This window comes from Solea senegalensis, linkage group LG17 (assembly GCF_019176455.1).
Source record: "Solea senegalensis isolate Sse05_10M linkage group LG17, IFAPA_SoseM_1, whole genome shotgun sequence".
In the NCBI taxonomy this organism is placed as follows: domain Eukaryota; kingdom Metazoa; phylum Chordata; class Actinopteri; order Pleuronectiformes; family Soleidae; genus Solea; species Solea senegalensis.
In genome coordinates, this window is record NC_058037.1 from 17,677,234 (window position 1) to 17,696,798 (window position 19,565).

The following is a 19,565-nucleotide window of genomic DNA, read 5'->3' on the forward strand; positions in this document are numbered from 1 at the left end:
AAGCCCTGGAAGGTGGCGATAAGTTCAGCAGAGCCACTGACCTCTGACCTTTCACAAAACTGATGTGTTTATTTATTTAATTACATGATTAACTCTGTTACACAGCCCTAATATTTTTATTCCTCCAACACAAAATTCAAAAGGCTGAATTATCATCATATCCAATTATAAATCTAAGTATATATTTTTTTTATTATTAGGTATTTTCTTACTATTTACTTCCCTCCTCATTTTATCCACTGCTTATTTCACTCCTCCATCCTCTTTTAATTTTCTTTTTTGTGTCGTCCGCCCCATTCTCATTTTCTAAATTCCAACTCCCGTTACACTTCATGCAATTATTCGTCATTTGTGTCCTTTCGTCTTTCTTCCAGTCTTGTTCTTCTTTTACCTTCAATTGTCTCACTTGTCTACTACCACCCTGTTTCTCTTTTACACCTTTCCTTAATTTTCTCTTGTTTCGTCGATTAGTTTCTTTCCTTTGACCGCACCTCCCTTCTCTTGTGCTTGATTTCTGCTTTTCACCACTGCCTCACGGCTATTTTTTTCTTCCCTCCCCCGTCTCCGTCTCGCTCTCCATAACAGCGTCATTAGCATTTTCTACCCGAGCAGGCTAAATTGAAAATGCTAAACGAGTTTGTTTCTGTGGTAATTAGCGGTAACGAGAAACACAGGAAGTTAATGGAAATGACTTGGCTCGTTAAGAGGCAACTTCCTGTTGCCGTGATTGAAGTTCCCATTTCAAACAAACGAGGTGAACACATAAGACATGACCCTGGGGATGTGAAGAGGAGAGAGCTGCATGATTGTGTATTATTATTATTATTATGCAATATTATGCGAGTTCACAATGTACATCATTGGAGCTCATATACAGTGTGTACACACTGTGTTTTGCATAGTAGCTGTCGTGTGTGTGTAATAAGTGTTACTCTAAATAAAATCATAATGAAATCAACATCTGTGAGTATAAAATCATTACATGTGTTTATTTACGCTTCTGTAAATCTTTATAACCATTATTTTTACAAGATGCTTAAGGCAAATCGGTAAATTCACATAGAATGCTTCAAAGAAAAGAAAGCTCTGTGGTGCAGGAGTGGAACTGGGCCAAAAAATTTCCATTACCATGTCAGAATTTATTATTCATTTTAGTTTAGAGGGACAGTATACATTAATTAACATTTCTGTAAATAAACCACAGTTGGCCAGAAGCCTATTTTTCATCTGTAGTCCCTGGACAGATGTTCCTAGTCAACCTAAAGTACAGTGTTAAAATGCAAAGTAAATACATGTCTATTAAAAGTAGAGCAACAACACATTATTATTAAGTAACAACACACATAAGACATTCTAAAGATATAAAGACACACGGAGCAAAGTAAGATTAACAGCAGGTGGCAAGAGAAGTCAAACACCAATCAAAAATAATAACTGCCTAAATCATAATGGTCATAAAGGCTAATAATGTCTTTTTTATGTAATATTTAAATGAGTGATATGAATCCAAATCCCTCATGTGCGCTGGAATGGTGTTCAATTGGACACATTCAGTATCTGTTGTTAAAATGTAAAATAATGTAATACCTGTACATCAAGTGCTTTGCACTAGTCACGCTCGCTGTTTAGCTCTAGCTACTACAATGATGCTAGCAGGTGCTACTGTGGCTAAGCACCGCCCTGTTAATTCACCTGGATTAACGGTCGTGTGATGGAGTCAGTGTCCAGTGGAAGCAGCCGAGTTTTGGGCCAAAAAAAGGAGGTTCACTGACAGGCATTGATAGTAAGGCGTGATTTATGGAAGTTGTTTTTGCGTTGGCTGTTAATTATGTGACTTTTTGTTGTTCAAAGAAGTGAATTTATGTGGAAACCGGTGTTAGTAGGCTGTAGCTTGCGCTGTTAGCATTGTTTTCTCTTCGTGCTAGCGGGTTATATGGCGTGCATATTCACATAACTGAATGTCTTAGACATGCGGTTTGAATCTGTTTTCGGACCAGAAACGCCTGCAATCCGGTGTGTCTTTTAAACTGATGACGTGAGGCTTAACGCAGCTGTTGAGCTAATTAAGTCCCCTACAACGTTTGCTCATTAGCTAATTTAAGCTAGTTTGCGCAGTGAACTAATCACTTTTAGCTATGATTCTGTTCCCATTTAACTTGATATTGCTGCTATGTTGTCATTTTCTTTTTTTTACATTTTATTCAAAAGTTTACTTGGGATTTGATGACAACGTTCATAATTTTAATTAGGGCAGCAAATAAAAATTAATTTCATAATTGATTAATCTGACAACTATTTTCTTGATTCATCGAGTACTTGTTTGGTCCATAAGGTCGGCGTTTACCAAACATGCAAACGGTGATGTTCTCATATGTCTTGTTTTGTCTAAAAAACAAACTTATTCTTAAACCTTGTTTGAATTATTGAGTAAACACTCGATTAGAGCGATAACCAAAAGCAGTGGTCATTTCTCTTAAAAATCAACGTTGCCTATAGAGAAGCTTGTATCACTTGACCAATAGGCCTTTTTCATGCCAGCTATTTTTACAGTCCTGTAGTAAAAGCTCAAGGCCAAATTAATGATGGCTGAGTTTAGTTTCCCACTTTTCAAGGTGCAAGCTCGCTCACTGTTGCACTGCCCTGACGACTACATTTTAGCAGAGACATCGTTATCAGTAACATCTGGTCTTGTCCTGCTTAAAAAAGTCAAAATTGCTGCGATTTAAAAAACAAAACAAAAAAAAAGAAGAAACACATGGACATGCCTCAGCTTTGAGTGTTTCTATTTATTATGAAGCTGATTCTTGCTGTGATAGGTCTGTTTGTGTTCAAGGGCCGGGCTTTAGCCATAAAACACTTTATAGTTCAACATACAGTACAGCTTTAGCATTAGACAAACATGAATCAATGAAAAACAGACTTGAAATGTAAATGAAGTTTCTTGTGTTTTTCTGTGTAGAACTGTCAAGACAACACAGAGGGTGATCGATGTGAACGCTGCGCTCCAGGATTCTATGGAGTGGTCCGAGGTTTTCCTGACGACTGCAAACCATGTGCCTGCCCCCTTGTCAACCGAGAGAACAAGTAATTATTTATCTGTTGTTGGTTTAGTAGTTCACCATCAAAAATATCTTGCAGCAATGTTGTTGTGTCTGAACACATCGGTGTAGATTGTTACATGTTTGTCCTTCTGTATTTAGTTTCAGTCCGTCCTGTGTCGCAGAGGGATTTGATGACTACAGATGCACCGCCTGTCCTGAAGGATATGAGGGCAAATACTGTGAGAGGTCTGACAGCAAATCACACATTGTTCTTATAATTATTAAATGGCAGCTGAGTGCAGAAATCAATAACATTTTATCGCAGGCCAGATTATGAGTCAAACGCACAAGGCAAAGTAACACAGTTTAATAATAATAAGAGGAGATGCAGATAAAATTCTTGCTTTTACTCTTTTTGCTATCACTCCCCTGTCCAGATGTTCCACTGGTTACCATGGTAACCCAAGGATGCCAGGTGGTCACTGTGAGGAGTGTAAGTGTTACGTGTGGGGCTCGTTGCCCGGACCATGTGACCCTGTTACAGGCCAGTGCCCTTGCAGGGTTGGGGCCTCGGGAAAGTCGTGTGACCAGTGCATGGAGAGGCATGTGTGTGGACCAGCTGGAATCATCTGTAAGACTAACACACAGCATTTTGTGTATTTTTTGTAATTTATGCTATTTATTTTTCTCTGGGGTTTTTTTCTGTTTGGAGTCTCTTTTGTCCAGGGTGTGTGAAGGTTCAAAAAATTGGGTCAGTGCTTAAGATTTGATTATTGTTAAGTTTGTTGTTCTGAAATAATATGAGGTTATTTGTTGGAGGAGTAGGGGAAAACTTGCTACCCTGAGACTGTTCCAACCGATCCCACCACCTCCCATCCTCTCTTCTGTCAATGCTCCACTCAAATACTAAAACACAGCTTTGTTGATACTGACTTTTTGTCAAAGTTACCTGCAGAAAACACCTCAACATTATCATAAAAGCCATGTAGGTAGGAGGAGAGTTGAGTGGCAGGTATGCTAGCAAATCAGTCTGTGGTTCTGAACTATATTTGATTGTTTAGTCATGTTTATTGTAACATTGTAAGGGCTACACTCACAGGATGTTTTTTAGACTATGTCTTTAAGTAATTTCCTGACTTTTGCCACTGATGTCTCACTGTTCCATTCGATTCATCACTGATGGGGACACACCTTTTTGAACAGCATAAGCTTTGATTTGTTTGTCTAGCCCCTTTTTAAGAACATATTGGAGCATCTTTTCACTGACCTGTATTTCTTATTCAGTGAATAATCTGGACGTTCTCTGCCATATATTAATTCATGGAAATGACACACAGATGTGCAGAAGCAGTACCTCTGCTGGCATTTGTGCTGCCCTGCATGGTAATTACGATACAGGTTTCAAAGGTGGAATTTTACTGGAAATGTGGGCTGATTTATGAAATTGTGAATATTAATTTTGTAACAATAGAAGCAGCCACAGAAGGAGACCAGCAATCCAGCATTTAGTGCCGCACTTCATGAACCCTTCACACATTCTCTCTGTCTTTTCTTTTTAAATAATTTTATTGTCTACTATTGTCACCTGATGTACTTTTCTTTCTTTTTTTCAACTTTATTTAGTCAAAGAAATGCAAATGAATAGTCAAACCCCCATCTCCAGTTGCTATGGGAGACAGGAGATCGTGGCAGAAGTCACGTTCATGTCATTTAGAAAATAATTTCAATACCATTTGCAGCTAATTTAAACTTAATATGATCATAATGGCAGGGCCAATTCAGTACCATTAGCATGTCCAGAGGTAAGTGCACAAGTGAAAATATAGGAGTGAAGCTTGTAAGACAGAGCCTGATGTGAAATCGTTGCTATCAGGTCAGAGAGGAAATTGTTTGCCGAGGTCTTTGTTCTTACACAAAGCGTGTGTTCATAAATTGGCAGTGCGAGTGCTGCTGTGCACCTTGACACCTAACCAGACACTTCTAAATCCAGGCTATAATCACCAGTCCCAATGGTTTGTACAGAGTGGTGCAATCACACTGCTGTTAACTTTTTTTGTTCACTCTGCTTTTTGCCTCTGCTTTGCCCTTTTTCGCCATTCTACCAGACCTAAGGGTCTGCAGTCATGAGTCAGGGAAAAGCAGGGAGTTCTCACATGGGCCCAAATCTACATGAGGGTCAGTGTGATGTTTAAAATTACATTTTTAAATGAAAAAATATATTTGCCGTCAGCTTAAAGCCAAGTACAAAAGCAATCTGCTTACAGTGGCAAAATAATTACTTGGGTTTTCTGCAATAATTGGGCATAAATGTGACCTTTTATCTGGCAGTAGCAGACAAAGTCAATGTGCACAGCTCATAACAAAACAGTTACAATATGTTTTGTCTCTATTTAACAGTCACATTGTTGCTGTAAAAAAAAAACATTAAGTGGTTGAGAATGTAAATGTTCTCAATTTGAAGTAATATGTAGCAAATTTAAGTGAAAATTGAGGGTTAGTGACCTAAGCAGGTCTGATGACTCTGATCCAAAATTACTTGGAGGGCATTAGAACACAAAGTACAGGGGTAGTCCTGTCAAACACCTGGGACAAGAGAGATGTGTGTCTGAGGAACACAGGTACTGGTGTGTGTTGTTGCATTTGTTGAGTGTGGGAATTTGCAGTTTGATACGTTTGAGTGTATTCACTCAGGCTACTATGTTAGGTTTTGTAGCTTCCATAATTCTAATGATACATTCATGCTGATCACACCTGTGTCACATTGAATGTTTTCACCCTGTGAGTTCCTCAATGGTTTGGATTTTACATGCAGTTATTTATTTCCACATCAAACATATACTGTTTACTGTAGGGCTGCAACAGTTATTCAATTATTAATCAGTTTGAGTGTTGTTGTTTTTTTAAATAGTCAAACAAGCTCTCTGGTTTGCCAGCTTCTTAAATGTGAACATTTGATCTGGTTTTTGTGCTCCATATATCGCAGTCATCAAGTCATCATTGATCAAGTCATCAAACTTGAATAATATTGGTTTGTGGTCAAAACAAGACACTTGAGTACATCATTATTTTGAGATTTGCGAAACACCAATCAACATTTTCTGACATTATATGGACAAAACAACTAATCGATTAATCAAGGAAAAGAATCAACAGATGAAACGGTTATGAAAATTGTTAATTGCAGCCCTAGTTTACAATATATGTACGTGTTAGCATGTGAATGGTTTGCCGCACATGTGTTTTCTGCTTTCGTCAGATACTGATGCAATAGACGGGCTTTATTTAATTTCATTTGTCTGTGATTTCGTTGTCATAAATTTTTTATTTGTGCAATAATTCTAGTCTCAGGCAACAGAAAGAAAAAAGAAATTCACACACACAGGCATGCGATGGAGAAAAATATCAGCGAATTCCCTGATGGAGTGGAGTGTTTTTGCCTGCAGTGTGTGTGCTCTTATTGGGTGCTTTGCTGCATTTCATGCATCGGCTGCCCTGTTTGTCTAATTCCAGAATGACTTAAGCACAAGCAGACACGACGACCACACACTGATTTGTTTACACACTCACAAATAAAGCATATAAATAGACTTAGTTATGTATAACTTCTTATTTCTCTTTGCCAAGTCAAAACTCAACACCAAAACCAAGCTGTCTGTATGTAAACCTCTCACTGGCTGATGTATCTGTGTTTTTTTTGTCTGTGTTTATTGATTTAGCTTGTGATGACGAGTGCTCGGGTCTGTTGATAAGTGACATGGACCGGCTATATCGCATCATCACTGAAGTCACTCTGACCACACCCCTCCCACCACCATATAAGATGTTGTACCGCTTTGAGAACATGACAGAGGAACTCAAGGTAAAAAAATAAATAAAACATTTTCAAAGAAACAAGTTTTAACATGTCATTAGTTGTGTGACAGTCTGGATGTAGTCGTTTCTTAGCAACAGTATGTAAAAAAGAAAAGACTTGATAGGTTTTCTGTTCTTCCTTCCTTCTGATAATTACTTTTCATGCACTGTGGGAAAAAAATAGACAGCAGAAAGCGTCAGACGCGGACAACATATTAAAGTCCTTGTGGTAATCAGAAATAAACTGAAGTACATGGACGTGATGGCACATTCGTCATCCATCTTACTCAACCATAACTAGTTAGAGGAACATTGTTATTATTCTTTCTTTAATGAGTTTGTTTTCAAGTGCCATTTAAAGTGTTAAGAAAGCTAACATCTTCAGTTTTATTTAGTAATAACCTCCTCAAACACAAGTGCGTTGTCAACAGCAGAATGGGCACCGCTGCTACACTTGATTAACACGTACTGTATTTCCGTTGACATTATGGACTGTTTGGATTGCAATTTCAGAAACTAATATTTGCATTTGAATTACACCATTACCGCATTAACGTTGACATAATCACAAAATAGAGTCCTATCAGATGTATTTCCTGTTCTACTTTTGCTCACTGCCGCTCCCACTTGCTCATCTCCTTTTTTAAGCTCCACAGCAAAGAGTCAGTCAGTTCAAAAGCTTTGCCCTGAGCCAAAATGTGTCAGACATTGCTCTCTGTAATTCGTTCGTTTCTCTGTTTTCTCTCCCACAGCACATGCTGTCGCCTCAGAAAGCTCCGGAGAGATTACTGCAACTGGCCGATTCCAACCTAGGATCACTGGTTGTTGAGATGGACCAGCTGCACAGCAGGGTACAGACACTTTTGTTTGTCTTCTGGCTTGACTTCAGTTTCTGTTATTGTCTTACTCTCTCTCTCTTTCTCTCTTTATCCTCCTTTCACTTTCTTCCTCTGTGTGCAACATAATGAGATGGAGGAAAAAATAGACTGTGGCAGGGTGGCAGATCTCGGTTAAAGAAAACACTTGCATACAAAGAGCAGCAAAGACACAAGTCTAGTCACTTGTACAGCAAGCTGTGAACAGTATGTGATGCAGTGTTTGGGTTGGGGTTAGATCTGACATTAAAAGAAGCACAGAAAGCAAATCAGCCTCAACATGTTGATTAAGTGTCGGAAGAACTTTTAGTAGGAACTTGAATTGAAACAGAGCGGCAGAAGTAAAAAAGGAAAAACTACTCTGAAATGAGAGCGTGTTTGTTTTACAGAATGAAAAATCACAGGCACATTATGAGGCATTAGGCCCCCGGGTATCGTAATTAGATAAACCTGCTAGCTGTGACAGTTTTGTCAAACACAATTTAACTTTAGGAATATGCAATTCCCAATAACCACAATTTATATGAAATTGTACTGAGGAAAGCATCAAGTAAATTGTTTTTTTTTTTGTTTTTTTTTCGTAATTCTTCTTTTGGATTAGAAAACAAAGCACACCCAAACCTTAAAGGTGCCCTGAAAGGTTTTCTGTTCTTTCTTTCTTCCTTTCTTTGGAGGCTTTTACCAAGACATGTTTGCATTTGCAAAGAAAATATATTTTTAAATATTCTCAAACATCTGTGTTCACATTCCTCACTGCCTTTGTTGTCAGCGTTCCCACACAGTCATGTGTCGTTTTGCGTGTGCACAATGCAGACAAAACAGCTACGCCCTTATAAGAAAACAGGGCTCTACAGCTGTGGTTGAAAAAGCCACAGGATACATTTTAAGGCCATTTTCTTGTCAGTTGATATTATACTGAACATTTTCTGTCAAATTATCACTGTAGTTTTGACACAAATATGAGCTTTTAGGCCCTTCTGGGGCTCTGTTTTGCTTTTCCCAGTAATGGTAATCACAGACAAATCTCAGCAGATACAGAATGTGAATAGATTAATAGGCCTGTTTGGGGGGGAGTGTTTTGAATAAATAACCGTCTTGTTTTTGTATTAAACCTATTCAGTAAACAAATGAAAGCATCTCTTTGTCTTAACCCTCAAACCGCAAGAAACTACACAAACTTTTTTTTTACTGTCTTCAGAGTCACAGTCATGTCTCAAAAAAAGGAGTTAACCGAAATAGAAAAACACAGTTTGAATGGAGGGAGTCTACAAGTGCCAAGCAGAGAAAAATAACCCTTACTTTCATGCTGTCAAGCATCACCCTTTTAGGGACTGTGGCTTTGACATTTGTTGACAGTGATGCTATCGCCCACACCCCATCACGCACACACTCACTCGCACACACAACAGCTAAAATGATATAGTGTCTGTTGTCAAATCACAACAATAATTACCTGCTCTTTCATTCTGTATGTTTAATGGGGTGTGTTTTTGTTTGTGTCAAGTATTCATCCATTTGTATTTTTTCTGGTCCTCTTTGGGTAGATGTGTGTGTGTTTTCTTATCAATTATTCATATGCTTCTGTGTGTACCACACACACACACACACACACACAATACTATTGATTGCATGTACATACTGCTGTCATTGTCTGTCATCCTTTAACATCTAAGAACTCACCCCTCCATCCTTCCCTTGTTAGTGAGGAGTCAATATGTTCACTTATTCAACCTTGTTTATTATTTCATTGCTTGTTTCTTTGTGTGTGTGTGTAGGCCACTAAGGTGTCTGCCGATGGAGAACAGGTTGAAGATGATGCCGACAGGATTCATAAACGAGCTGAAGACCTGGAGCAGTTCATTAGGGATACTCTGCTGGGAGCTAAAGGTAGCAGAAACACACACCACCTCTCCTCCATTAGCAATCTCTATACGGTATCCTGCCAACTGTGATCTCTGGATTTATCCATCTTCTGTCTTACTAGTTTCACTTGCCATTAAGACTACATTGCATTATATTATGTTATATTAATTGTAAAGGATCCATGTGGGAAATTTGGGCAATTACATAAGAGGGCAATATGAAATATTAGAATACAAAGAGCTTATGAAATTAATTATACTGACAGAATATATTAAAAATGACAATTAAATGTAGGTTCAGCATTTTCAGATGGACTGTGATGAATCAGAATACTATATTAATTCCATGGTGGGGGGAAACTGGGTGCGTTTTATTTGCTCCCTTAGAATCTTACATCCTAAAATATAATGTCATTATAATCATAAGTAGAGTCAGTGTATCACTGAGGTGGAGGCATCATCTAAGGGAGACAATCAAAACATCTTTCTGCCGCCTTGTTATCTCACTAATGAAAACTTAGATCACACACAATGGCTAATGCTCCAGCTGTCGGTGTTCAGTGCCAGCTGCTTGCGCAAAGCGCTGTCTGACTCTAAGCAATAAAGACGGATCCAGCAGGCTGCTGCGTCACTTACCACGGCGATAAAGACTCACCCGCCAAGATAATAAGGTGCAATGACTCAGTTTGTTTTATTCTGTTCGGGAGCCAATGGTTAGCGAGCTTCCAGTGCCTTACTGTCATCATCGGATGTCATGTATGTTCTCTGCATGTATAACTGCCTGGCCACCTTTCACTTCAGCGTCAGAATGCGTCCCCAGTGACTGTGTGAGCAGACTTGAGTTTTTCTTAGTCATGCCAGGCTCCACCTGAAAAGGTGATTCATCACTGAAGTTTAATGTGGGTTACAGTGATTAGTGCATTTTCAGGTCCATCTGTAAATTGTCCATCTGTAAAATTTGTCATTGTACAAGACATTTCCAAGCTTCTGTTCCTGGTTTTTGAGCATAAGTGTCATCATGCAGGTCATGGTGACCATTTTTGTTGCAACTGGTCAAGTTCCTTTTTGCTCAAGAACCAATTACTCAGCTTGTTGTGGAGCTTTTCGTTTGTGGAGGACTTTTGTTCAGTTGTACAGTAAGGAGACTGTAAATGTTCACATTTGCCATTCTGAAGGAAGTCTGCAAGGAGTCGAATTCCATTTTGGCTGAAAATTTGGCTTAGAAGTTCATCTGAACGTGGACAAAATACAAGCAAGTCTGAAAGTTTTGAAATTTGAAATAGTCACTGTTCAGTGGTGAATAAGTAAGCTTTGCTGATGAAGACCATATAAGCGTTCCAAAACAAACAAGTGGACCTTGAGTAGATTTCATTCAGTTTTTATGCAGAGCCACAGTTCATTAGACGATATCAATCCTTAGCTTTCTTTGCCAAATTTCTCATCTTTCCACCATTTCATCTACTCAATATTTTTAGACTAGTCACTATGACCTTGTGGAAACAGGGTCATAGTATACAGTGTATGCTTGTGGAAACTGTTGAGGTGTTTGATGTGAAAATAGTCCTTTCTGATGTGAAATGTGTCTTTAAATTTTATTTCAATAAGTCTAATCTGGGTCTAGTTCAAGCTTTAAATCATAAAAAAGTCAACCGGTTGGTTACACACATCTTCCTCATCCTCACTGAAGCAAAATGTGCGGTTATAATAATTAGTTATTTTGATTACGATTATGAATTTTTTATGATTTCTAGGATGAAAAGAAAGTTACCAAACACTTTCTGCCTGGCTGTAATGAAACTATCCTTTCCTTGTTGCCGCTTCTTGTTTCCTGGCCCTTCACCAAATCACAGTGTGATTACCGTGTATGTGTGAGAGTGTGTGCGTCTGTATGTGTGTGTGTGCATGCGTGTCTGCGACAGCCTGCCCTGGCTCACTGGATGATTGAGAGTAGCAATTAGAGACTTAATTAGTGGCTATCAAACATACACTGTATACATAAACACTGATGCAGATGTGCACACAACTGTGCTAACACACACACATAATGAGGCAAGAAAATACTGAACACACTTTCTTCAGTGTGTGCCAGTGTTTACTACATACATTATATGATTCTATCCACGTTTTAAGTGTTTAATTGGCTTTTAAATCCAACTATGTAATTATATGTCTCTGACACACACTCAGTCTTGTTTCCATGACTCTCAAGGACATTACGGTATTTTCAGGTGTTTCCACATGTCGATGTCCAAACCAGGCTTCATGTTATTGTTGCACCACACATTAACTTTATTTTGGTTTCATCTCCTGTTGGTTCAGACCCTAACCTAAACCAGACCTTAGTTTAACCTCATGTCTTTACCTTTTAAATGTAATTATTTACTTAATAGGAACTTTGTCCCCAGAAGAAATACAAGTCATGGGTAGTACCAAGATCGAACACTCTTCATGCTCTTGCAGATTCATAGACACACACACACACAAGCATGTTGTGCCGCTGTTCATTAGAATGATGGTTTAAGGGCTGTCTTAGCTTGAGTCGCATCAGAACAGGAAACACATTCGATAGGACTGTATTTTGTGACTATATCAACGTTAATGTGGTAATGGTGTCATTTACATGTAAATATTAGTTTCTGAAATTGCAATCCAAACAGTTCATGTTTATATATGTATATATATATATTTATATTTATATATGTGTGTGTATGTGTATATATATATATATATGTATATTTATATACATATATATATATATATATATGTATGTATATATATCTATATGTATATAGATATATATACACATACATATATAAATAACTTATAAATGGAGCAAATGCTGCATTGACACAACTACATTCATATACCCCATGCACACGCACATGTACTTAAAGTTTATGTAAAGTTTCAACTCGCTTTAATTGTATCATGTTTACATTCCAAATGAGAAAGCAACACACCACTCGCTGCAGCAAACACATGTACTTCATGGAAATGCACAACAAACGCTTTTTCCCCATCTCTCTTCTTTTCTCTCTTTCATTGACATGGCTACATACACACTCCTCATTAAGCTCCAACACTCTGAGCATTATTCAAATGAGCCTCGCAGTGTTTTAGTGTGGTTTCATCATTGATTGGTTTGAGATTTCGCTGCCTCTAATTTGATCAAAGAAACGTGGGACATGAAGTCTGCCAAAAAATAGTGGCTTTGGTGTTAATACAGATTGTGTGTGTGTGTGCGTTTGACTCTCTCAGCATGTGTCTGTGTTTTAATGAGTGAAGGTCCAATGGTGTAATTTTTGTCTTTCTTTCTGTTTGAGCTGTAACACTGAGACAAGACAAACACGGTGGCTTCAGAAAGTGTTCCGTCCCTTTCACTTTTTATACATATTTGACTTTTGAATGGCACATGGTGAGTGAAGTCAGGATTGTGTTTCTCTATGCTTGCTTTATATTCACTTGCCATGAAGTCAATTCATCCAGCAAAGACAAAAAATAACATTCCTTTATTTGTCCTTCCTTTTTTTGGTGGAAAATACTGTATTTATTATAGTGTAAATTAATGTGAAATAAAGTACCTTTTGGTGCAAACATGTCACCATGATTTTAAAAACTGATTTCACAGTGTAATGGTGATTGAAAAATTATAGCACCTGCGGTTATATTGTTCCCCTCTGAGCCTTGCTTTCACTGTTTTTTTTCTCTTAGCTACAGGGATGCTGTTTCTCTGAGAGAAATGACAACTCAGTTTACAGCCCTTACCCATTGTGCAAAGTGCGTTACATGCAAGGCTGCTTATTGTTTAAAACTACCCGCATGTCACCACCGTCTTGCCACTGCTGCTTCTCCGTGACAGTGACCAAACAACTATGCACGTAGAACTGCGAGGGACACAAAAAGTAGTCTGTTGCTCCTATATTTATACCCTTTGAGTGCTTGCATAGCCTAAACTCAATCTGTCCACCACAAGAAAACTCACAACAGTCTCTTTGTGTCTAGACCTGCAGTTGAAGGCAGCTGAGTTGAACCAGACTCTCTCGCGCAGAGATGGAACCCCAGACAAAAGCCTGAAGGAGATGAAGGACGAGATCCAGGCCATGCTGACCGAGATGAGAAGACGACAGCTGGGAGGGAAAAAGGGCATTGCCGATGAGGAGATGGAGTATGGACACATGCATGCACACGCACGCACAAAACACACACACATGCACAAAATTCGTGCATCACTCGCCCACTCACAGCACAAACAGAAAACTGACACACACGTGAGCATACACACATGTATTGAAGAAAAAACAGAGGTAAATGTCTTTATGAGGAGAGTGTTGAGATGTAGAAGCATAAGAAAGTTGTTTTTGTGGATCGCTCTTGGTGGATTTCACTAAAACATACTTTTGAAGCAACCTGTTGTTGTTTTTCACTCCCACCTTTATGCTTAATATCGTTCACTATTGGGATTTATTTTCAATTACCCATGCTCTAACACATTCTACTGCTGTGTATTTTCCCCGCTAGACTGTGAATTTTCAGAATGAGAGAAACAAACTAGAGCTGACAGGAGGAATAATGCATAAAATCCACCTTAATGCATTTTATGTAAAAAAAAAAGAAAGAAAAGAAAATGCGACGTGAAAAAATGTTACTCTACAAACACTGCTCATATGACTCAGATCAGATTTTGAGCCTTGTTTGAAAATCCGACAGCTGTCTCTTAAACAAAGAGTTTGTTACCTCATATTGATAAGGTAACTTGGTTTTCACTGTGATGTGACTGAAATCAGTGAAATTTAAAATTGAAACTTGCAACATGGCTGTGTCACAGGATGTAACATAGAGTGTGCAAGATATTTTGAAATTCATTACTTTCTCTTTAATTTGCTTGTTTAGATTTTTTTTTAATTCCTTTTTTCAAATCTTGACACAGGGGACTTCACAAGTCTTCTAGCTATTGCTCATTAAAGGTCCAGCATGTAAAAAAAAGTCAAATAAAAAAATGTATTAAGCAGAAATTAAAGATAAAGTCATACTTCGTTTTCCATCACCCCAGAATGAGCCTTTTACGTTTTACGTCAGGAGCCGGGTCAGTCCTCGAGAGGCTGTCATTTTGGCAACCATGTTTTTACAGTAGCCCAAAATGGACAAACTAGTCATGATTGCTGTTTTGTTGCTACCTGAGGGCAACATACATTCTCCAACACACACAAAGAAATACTAAGATGAGGGATATTCAGCTGTAACATGCAACTTCTGTAACTGTTGAAACATTTTACACACTGTACCTTAAAGTCCCAATGCTGATGATGCAGATTTTTGGAGCTTCTTTCACCGCGTTGCTCTTACCTTTTTGTCTCTCTCAAGGCTTTTGAGTAAATTAGTAATCTATCCTCTTCATCCCTCCTCTCTGCCCCACTGTCTGTGTCTCTCAGCAGTAAATATTGACGAGGTCGTTGAGTTGATTAAAAGTTTTGCCGTGAGGACAGAAAAAGAAACATAAAGATTCAAGGAACGTGCAGTGAAAGTGAAAAGTCACTGAGGTAGAGGACAACAACCGACAGACGGACAGGGAGTTATAGATGAAGAGAGGATGAGAAAAGGGAAAACAAAAGAGAAATTGCCACTGAAGGACGTGTGTGTCAGTCTGTGGTTTATTATTTAACTCACCCCTGAGGGGAGGATCCAACCAGAGCTGCAGAGGAAAACACAAGCATCAACAAAAGTAACAGGGATGTTTCAGCCAAATGAACAAATCTGGCACTCGTCCATGTAGTCATATTTTTATGTAGTTAGTGTGGAAACTTGCTGCAGCTGTGACTTGTTATTCATGAACTGCAATGTTGTAATCGTCAGCTAAGTAATGATTAGACACTCTTCTTGTTTGTTTGGTTTTTTTTTGTTTTATATTCACATTTCTTCTTGCTTTCTTGATGTTCCCCACCGGGTTCATTAAAGTTTCATCAACTCCAATCATTACCTTGCATATATTCCCTCCACTCTGTGAAATTGTCCTCTGAGTGATGTCAACTGGAGGACACTAGGTCCTTGTTGTTTTAATTAACGCTAAAGGTGAAAGACGAGGGCTTATTAACAAACGCTATGGTAAACATATGATTATTAAACTGTTTTGAATACTTACAAAGTGAAAATAAAACATTTCAAAGCACATATCTTTTGCAACACTTTTGGCATTAATGTTGACTATTGGATGAACTCTGTCATCACAAAACATTTTTTACTTCTTTATTTTGAATTAACCTTCAACTACAACGTCATGTGCATGTAAAGTGAATCTGGGGAACAAACTGTATAGACTTGATTGAACAGTTAGAAGTAGAGCGATTCCTCTGATAAAACGGGGCAAATATTTGTCGTTTTATGCATTTTTGTTCTCAGATACTTAATAAATGTTGTCAATTCACAAAAAACATAATTTTGACAAAAGTTTATAATTAGGTGCTGTTTTTTGTATCTAATATTTAGTTTACACAATTTTATTGAAAATACTGTACTATACTATATAATTGCACTGCAGTCCAGATATAAAATAAAGTCTGACCATTAGTTTTGTTCAGTAACTGATTATTGTAGTTAAGCTATTTTTTTAAAATTACTTGTTGTCATTAACAAGCAATAGAAAATAGAGAAAAACATATTTGTCAAACTCTAAACAAAACTACCCAACCAAGAGACCTGTAGGAATTTGTTCTACCTTCTCCTTGGGGTGAAATAAATAGGATGATGAAAATGAGTAGATGACATTCCTGAACTCTCACCTCTGGGAAAATGTTGAATTAACCTGAATGCACACTTTCTGTCTGCAGTGGGTTCACTTCTAGTTGTCCTTCAGTGACTCTTCTAACTTCTGACTATTCTGTGACACGTCTGTCTGTTAAGTAAACTGTGTTACGCTGCTGCTGCTGTGTGCGTTAGCACATAATATTGCTTCAGCTTCCCATCCAATCGCACGCAGGCAGGCTGACATTAGCTCGGCGATATTTAAAATGTTTTTCACTTCTACAGTTTAATCTAACTCAGCCTGAGGGGTCAATAGAAGAAAATCTGCAATTTTATTCCTGCGTTTCAACATTCAGTCATATGAAGTGATTATTGTCTTTCACACAAGCAGAGGCTCTGTCACGCATTACAATCACTCTCTAATTCTGTCTTCTTCCTTCTTTTTTTTTGCATTGACTTATTCTGCAGTTTCACTTTTTAAAGCCAGGGACATATAAATAAAAGTGTAAACTATTTTTTCTCCCCCCCTTGTCCTTCCAGCCTCGCCGAGGAGCTTTATCAGAAAGTCAAGAGGTTGTTTGGTGACCCTCATCAGGCCACAGAAGACCTGAAAGCAGAGGTAATTACAGCTTCTAATCTTGACTCTTTGGTCTTCTCTGTTCCTTAATGAGTGACATTTACTTAATGCCTCCTGATCTGCTTCTAAAGATAAAAGGGAAACTCTCGGACCACGAGGGGAAGCTCCAGGAGGCTGAGGAGCTGCTCTATTCTGCGCAGGGAAAGACAAGGCTGGCCGAGTCGCTGGCTGAACAAAACCAGGCTAACCTCACAGCCCTTGAGGTAAAGGCACACATGAACTCACACCTGCCCAGACAAGCTTCATTTACACATTCACAGTCAGAGAGGTCTATATCCCAAAACTCCCTAAACCCTCAAATAACTGAATCTCATCATATATTCATCACAGGCAGTACTTATTATTTTCCTTTAAAGCTTTTTGCATGTGATTTATCATCAAGGGGAGCTCGGAGGCAGTACGGTCTTTCCTAACAGAGCAAAACAACAAGCATTTATCAGGAAGATTATTATACATGGCCTAGAGGAAGCATTCTGATCTCACACACACACACACACACACATATAGAACACCCTTTCCTTACTTTTCTCAGTGTCTTTGCATGTTTCTTCCACACCCCGCAGTCTTTTGCTCTATAAAGAAAAGCTTCATGTAATGAAAATACACACACAACACTGAAGCCTGATACAGATTTCACATATTGTTAAATCAAATCACTGATTGGGTCCCTAGTGTCCTTCAACTCCTTTTTTTATTTTCAATAAACAGATTTTTTTTGGAACTTGACTGTACAAAAACTATTTTAGCAGATGTTACTTCCAAATTACGCCCATCTCCAGTTTCAGTTGTCTGCCTTTCTATTCCATATTGTGTTATTATTATCATGTGATTTTCAGTCAATCGATTCATCAAGAAAAACAGATTCATTAATAATAAAAAAAAAAAGTCATTATTCGGCCATTGACCCTGATGTCTTTTCTTGCAGAGGAAGCGCTCAGCAGTCAGTGTGGTGAAGCAGGAGGCACAGGAGGTCCTTGGAGAAGGAGAACGACTTCTGGATGAAGCAAACCAGCTCTCTGACAACATCAACAAAGGATTAGAGGTACTCCTGCTGTTTAGCCTCGAAATATCAGTTTAAACTGGTTTGTCCTTTTTCTTTTAATCTTCTAAACTCCACAGCACCTGAGCAAAATGAGCAGATCCCTGTGTATAGTATTTCATTTTTTTTGCCCGTAGGACTTGGAGGAGATGCAGAGAGAGCTGGGTCCTCTCCACGACCAGCTCGGCGATCGAGTCGATCACCTCACCACTGGTTTAACTTACGGCCTCCATAATCATGTTCATGATGCAGAGGAACATGCCAAGCAGCTGAATGAGTCTGCTGCCATTTTGGATGGGTAAATATAAGTCTATTTGTTTGTTTACATTGAGGTAAGGAATAAAGTACAAGACTGTGAAGTACTGTAGTGTGAAGTCATATTTCTCTCAATATAAGTGTACTAAATTGATTGAACATATTTTTTCACATCTTATTTTACTTCAAAGTAAATCTACTCTACTATATTTGTAGGAAAACTTTCACCGCAGAAATCTAAGAAATGCAGACTAGTGTGACATTTAATGAGTTCAATATCAGGTAGTTCTATATGTTTGGGGAATTTAGGGTTATGTAAAACTAAATTTATTTTGTTTGTCTTCTCTGTCCTCACAGTATTTTGGCTGAAGCAAAAAATCTCTCCTTCAATGCAACCGCTGCCTTCAAGGCGTACAGTAACATTAAAGCAAACGTGGATGAAGCAGAGAAAGAGGCAAAGGCGGCCAAACAGAGGGCCAGCGAGGCACTAGCGCTGGTAAAGAAAGAAAAAAAGACATGTCTATGTTTATTCAAAGCAATACATGAACACACACACATTTCAGTTAACCCACATCACATGAATTTTAACATACAACCTGAACACTGTACACATGTGCAATACACCTCACATTCAGGTACTGAATACATACTGTAAATATCATGTGCAAGCATTAGTCAGACCAAGAACATATACTCTCGGTACTTGTATCTTTGTGAGGTCCAAAAACATACAAACCTGTGACCTTTTGACCTTGTGTTAAAGGGCTTTTTCAGGGTTAAGACCTGGTTTTAGGGTGAGGGTTAGAATTGGGTTTCGGTTAGGGTTAGACACTTAGTTAGTCATGGTAAAGGTCAGGGTAAGAGGCTGGGGAATGCATTATGTGTCCTCACCAAGATGTAATATAAGTTTGTGTGTGTGTTGCATGCAGTAACGGTAATGAAAGCTTGTGCTCTCCATTAGTCATGGCTGAGAGATCAAAGCTCTTCTCTGTCCTCCTCTTTTCCTTCATTTTCCCCTTCTCCACCTTTTATAATCATGACACTTTCACACACCTTAAGTCTCCCTTTCCTCCTTAAATTTAAACTTATTTTCCCCTTTTTGTAAATTGATTCACTAGATTTTGCTCACTCTCCAGTTGTGTATGTTACCTTTACTCTGTAATATTTTTGGGCCTTTTTTCGGTGTCTCGCATTTTTCCTTTGAGTCCTTTTGTTTACATATTTTTGGTGAGGTTAATGAACAAGTAGATGTGAAATGATTTGTAGACT

The 19,565-nt window shown here is 38.4% G+C and overlaps 1 protein-coding gene across 1 annotated transcript in view; it reads left to right on the plus strand.

Annotated features, from left to right (window-relative positions):
• The window catches only part of lama2 (laminin, alpha 2), a 182,816-nt gene that overhangs the window by 132,659 nt on the left and 30,592 nt on the right, over positions 1 to 19,565 (plus strand). Inside the window, exons 34-45 of the mRNA XM_044049818.1 lie at positions 2,960 to 3,084; positions 3,201 to 3,287; positions 3,479 to 3,672; positions 6,758 to 6,900; positions 7,646 to 7,744; positions 9,544 to 9,655; positions 13,633 to 13,795; positions 16,906 to 16,984; positions 17,074 to 17,205; positions 17,928 to 18,044; positions 18,179 to 18,339; positions 18,654 to 18,792. Of these exons, the coding sequence (XP_043905753.1) occupies positions 2,960 to 3,084; positions 3,201 to 3,287; positions 3,479 to 3,672; positions 6,758 to 6,900; positions 7,646 to 7,744; positions 9,544 to 9,655; positions 13,633 to 13,795; positions 16,906 to 16,984; positions 17,074 to 17,205; positions 17,928 to 18,044; positions 18,179 to 18,339; positions 18,654 to 18,792 (1,551 nt within the window). The remainder of the gene's footprint in view (positions 1 to 2,959; positions 3,085 to 3,200; positions 3,288 to 3,478; positions 3,673 to 6,757; positions 6,901 to 7,645; positions 7,745 to 9,543; positions 9,656 to 13,632; positions 13,796 to 16,905; positions 16,985 to 17,073; positions 17,206 to 17,927; positions 18,045 to 18,178; positions 18,340 to 18,653; positions 18,793 to 19,565) is intronic.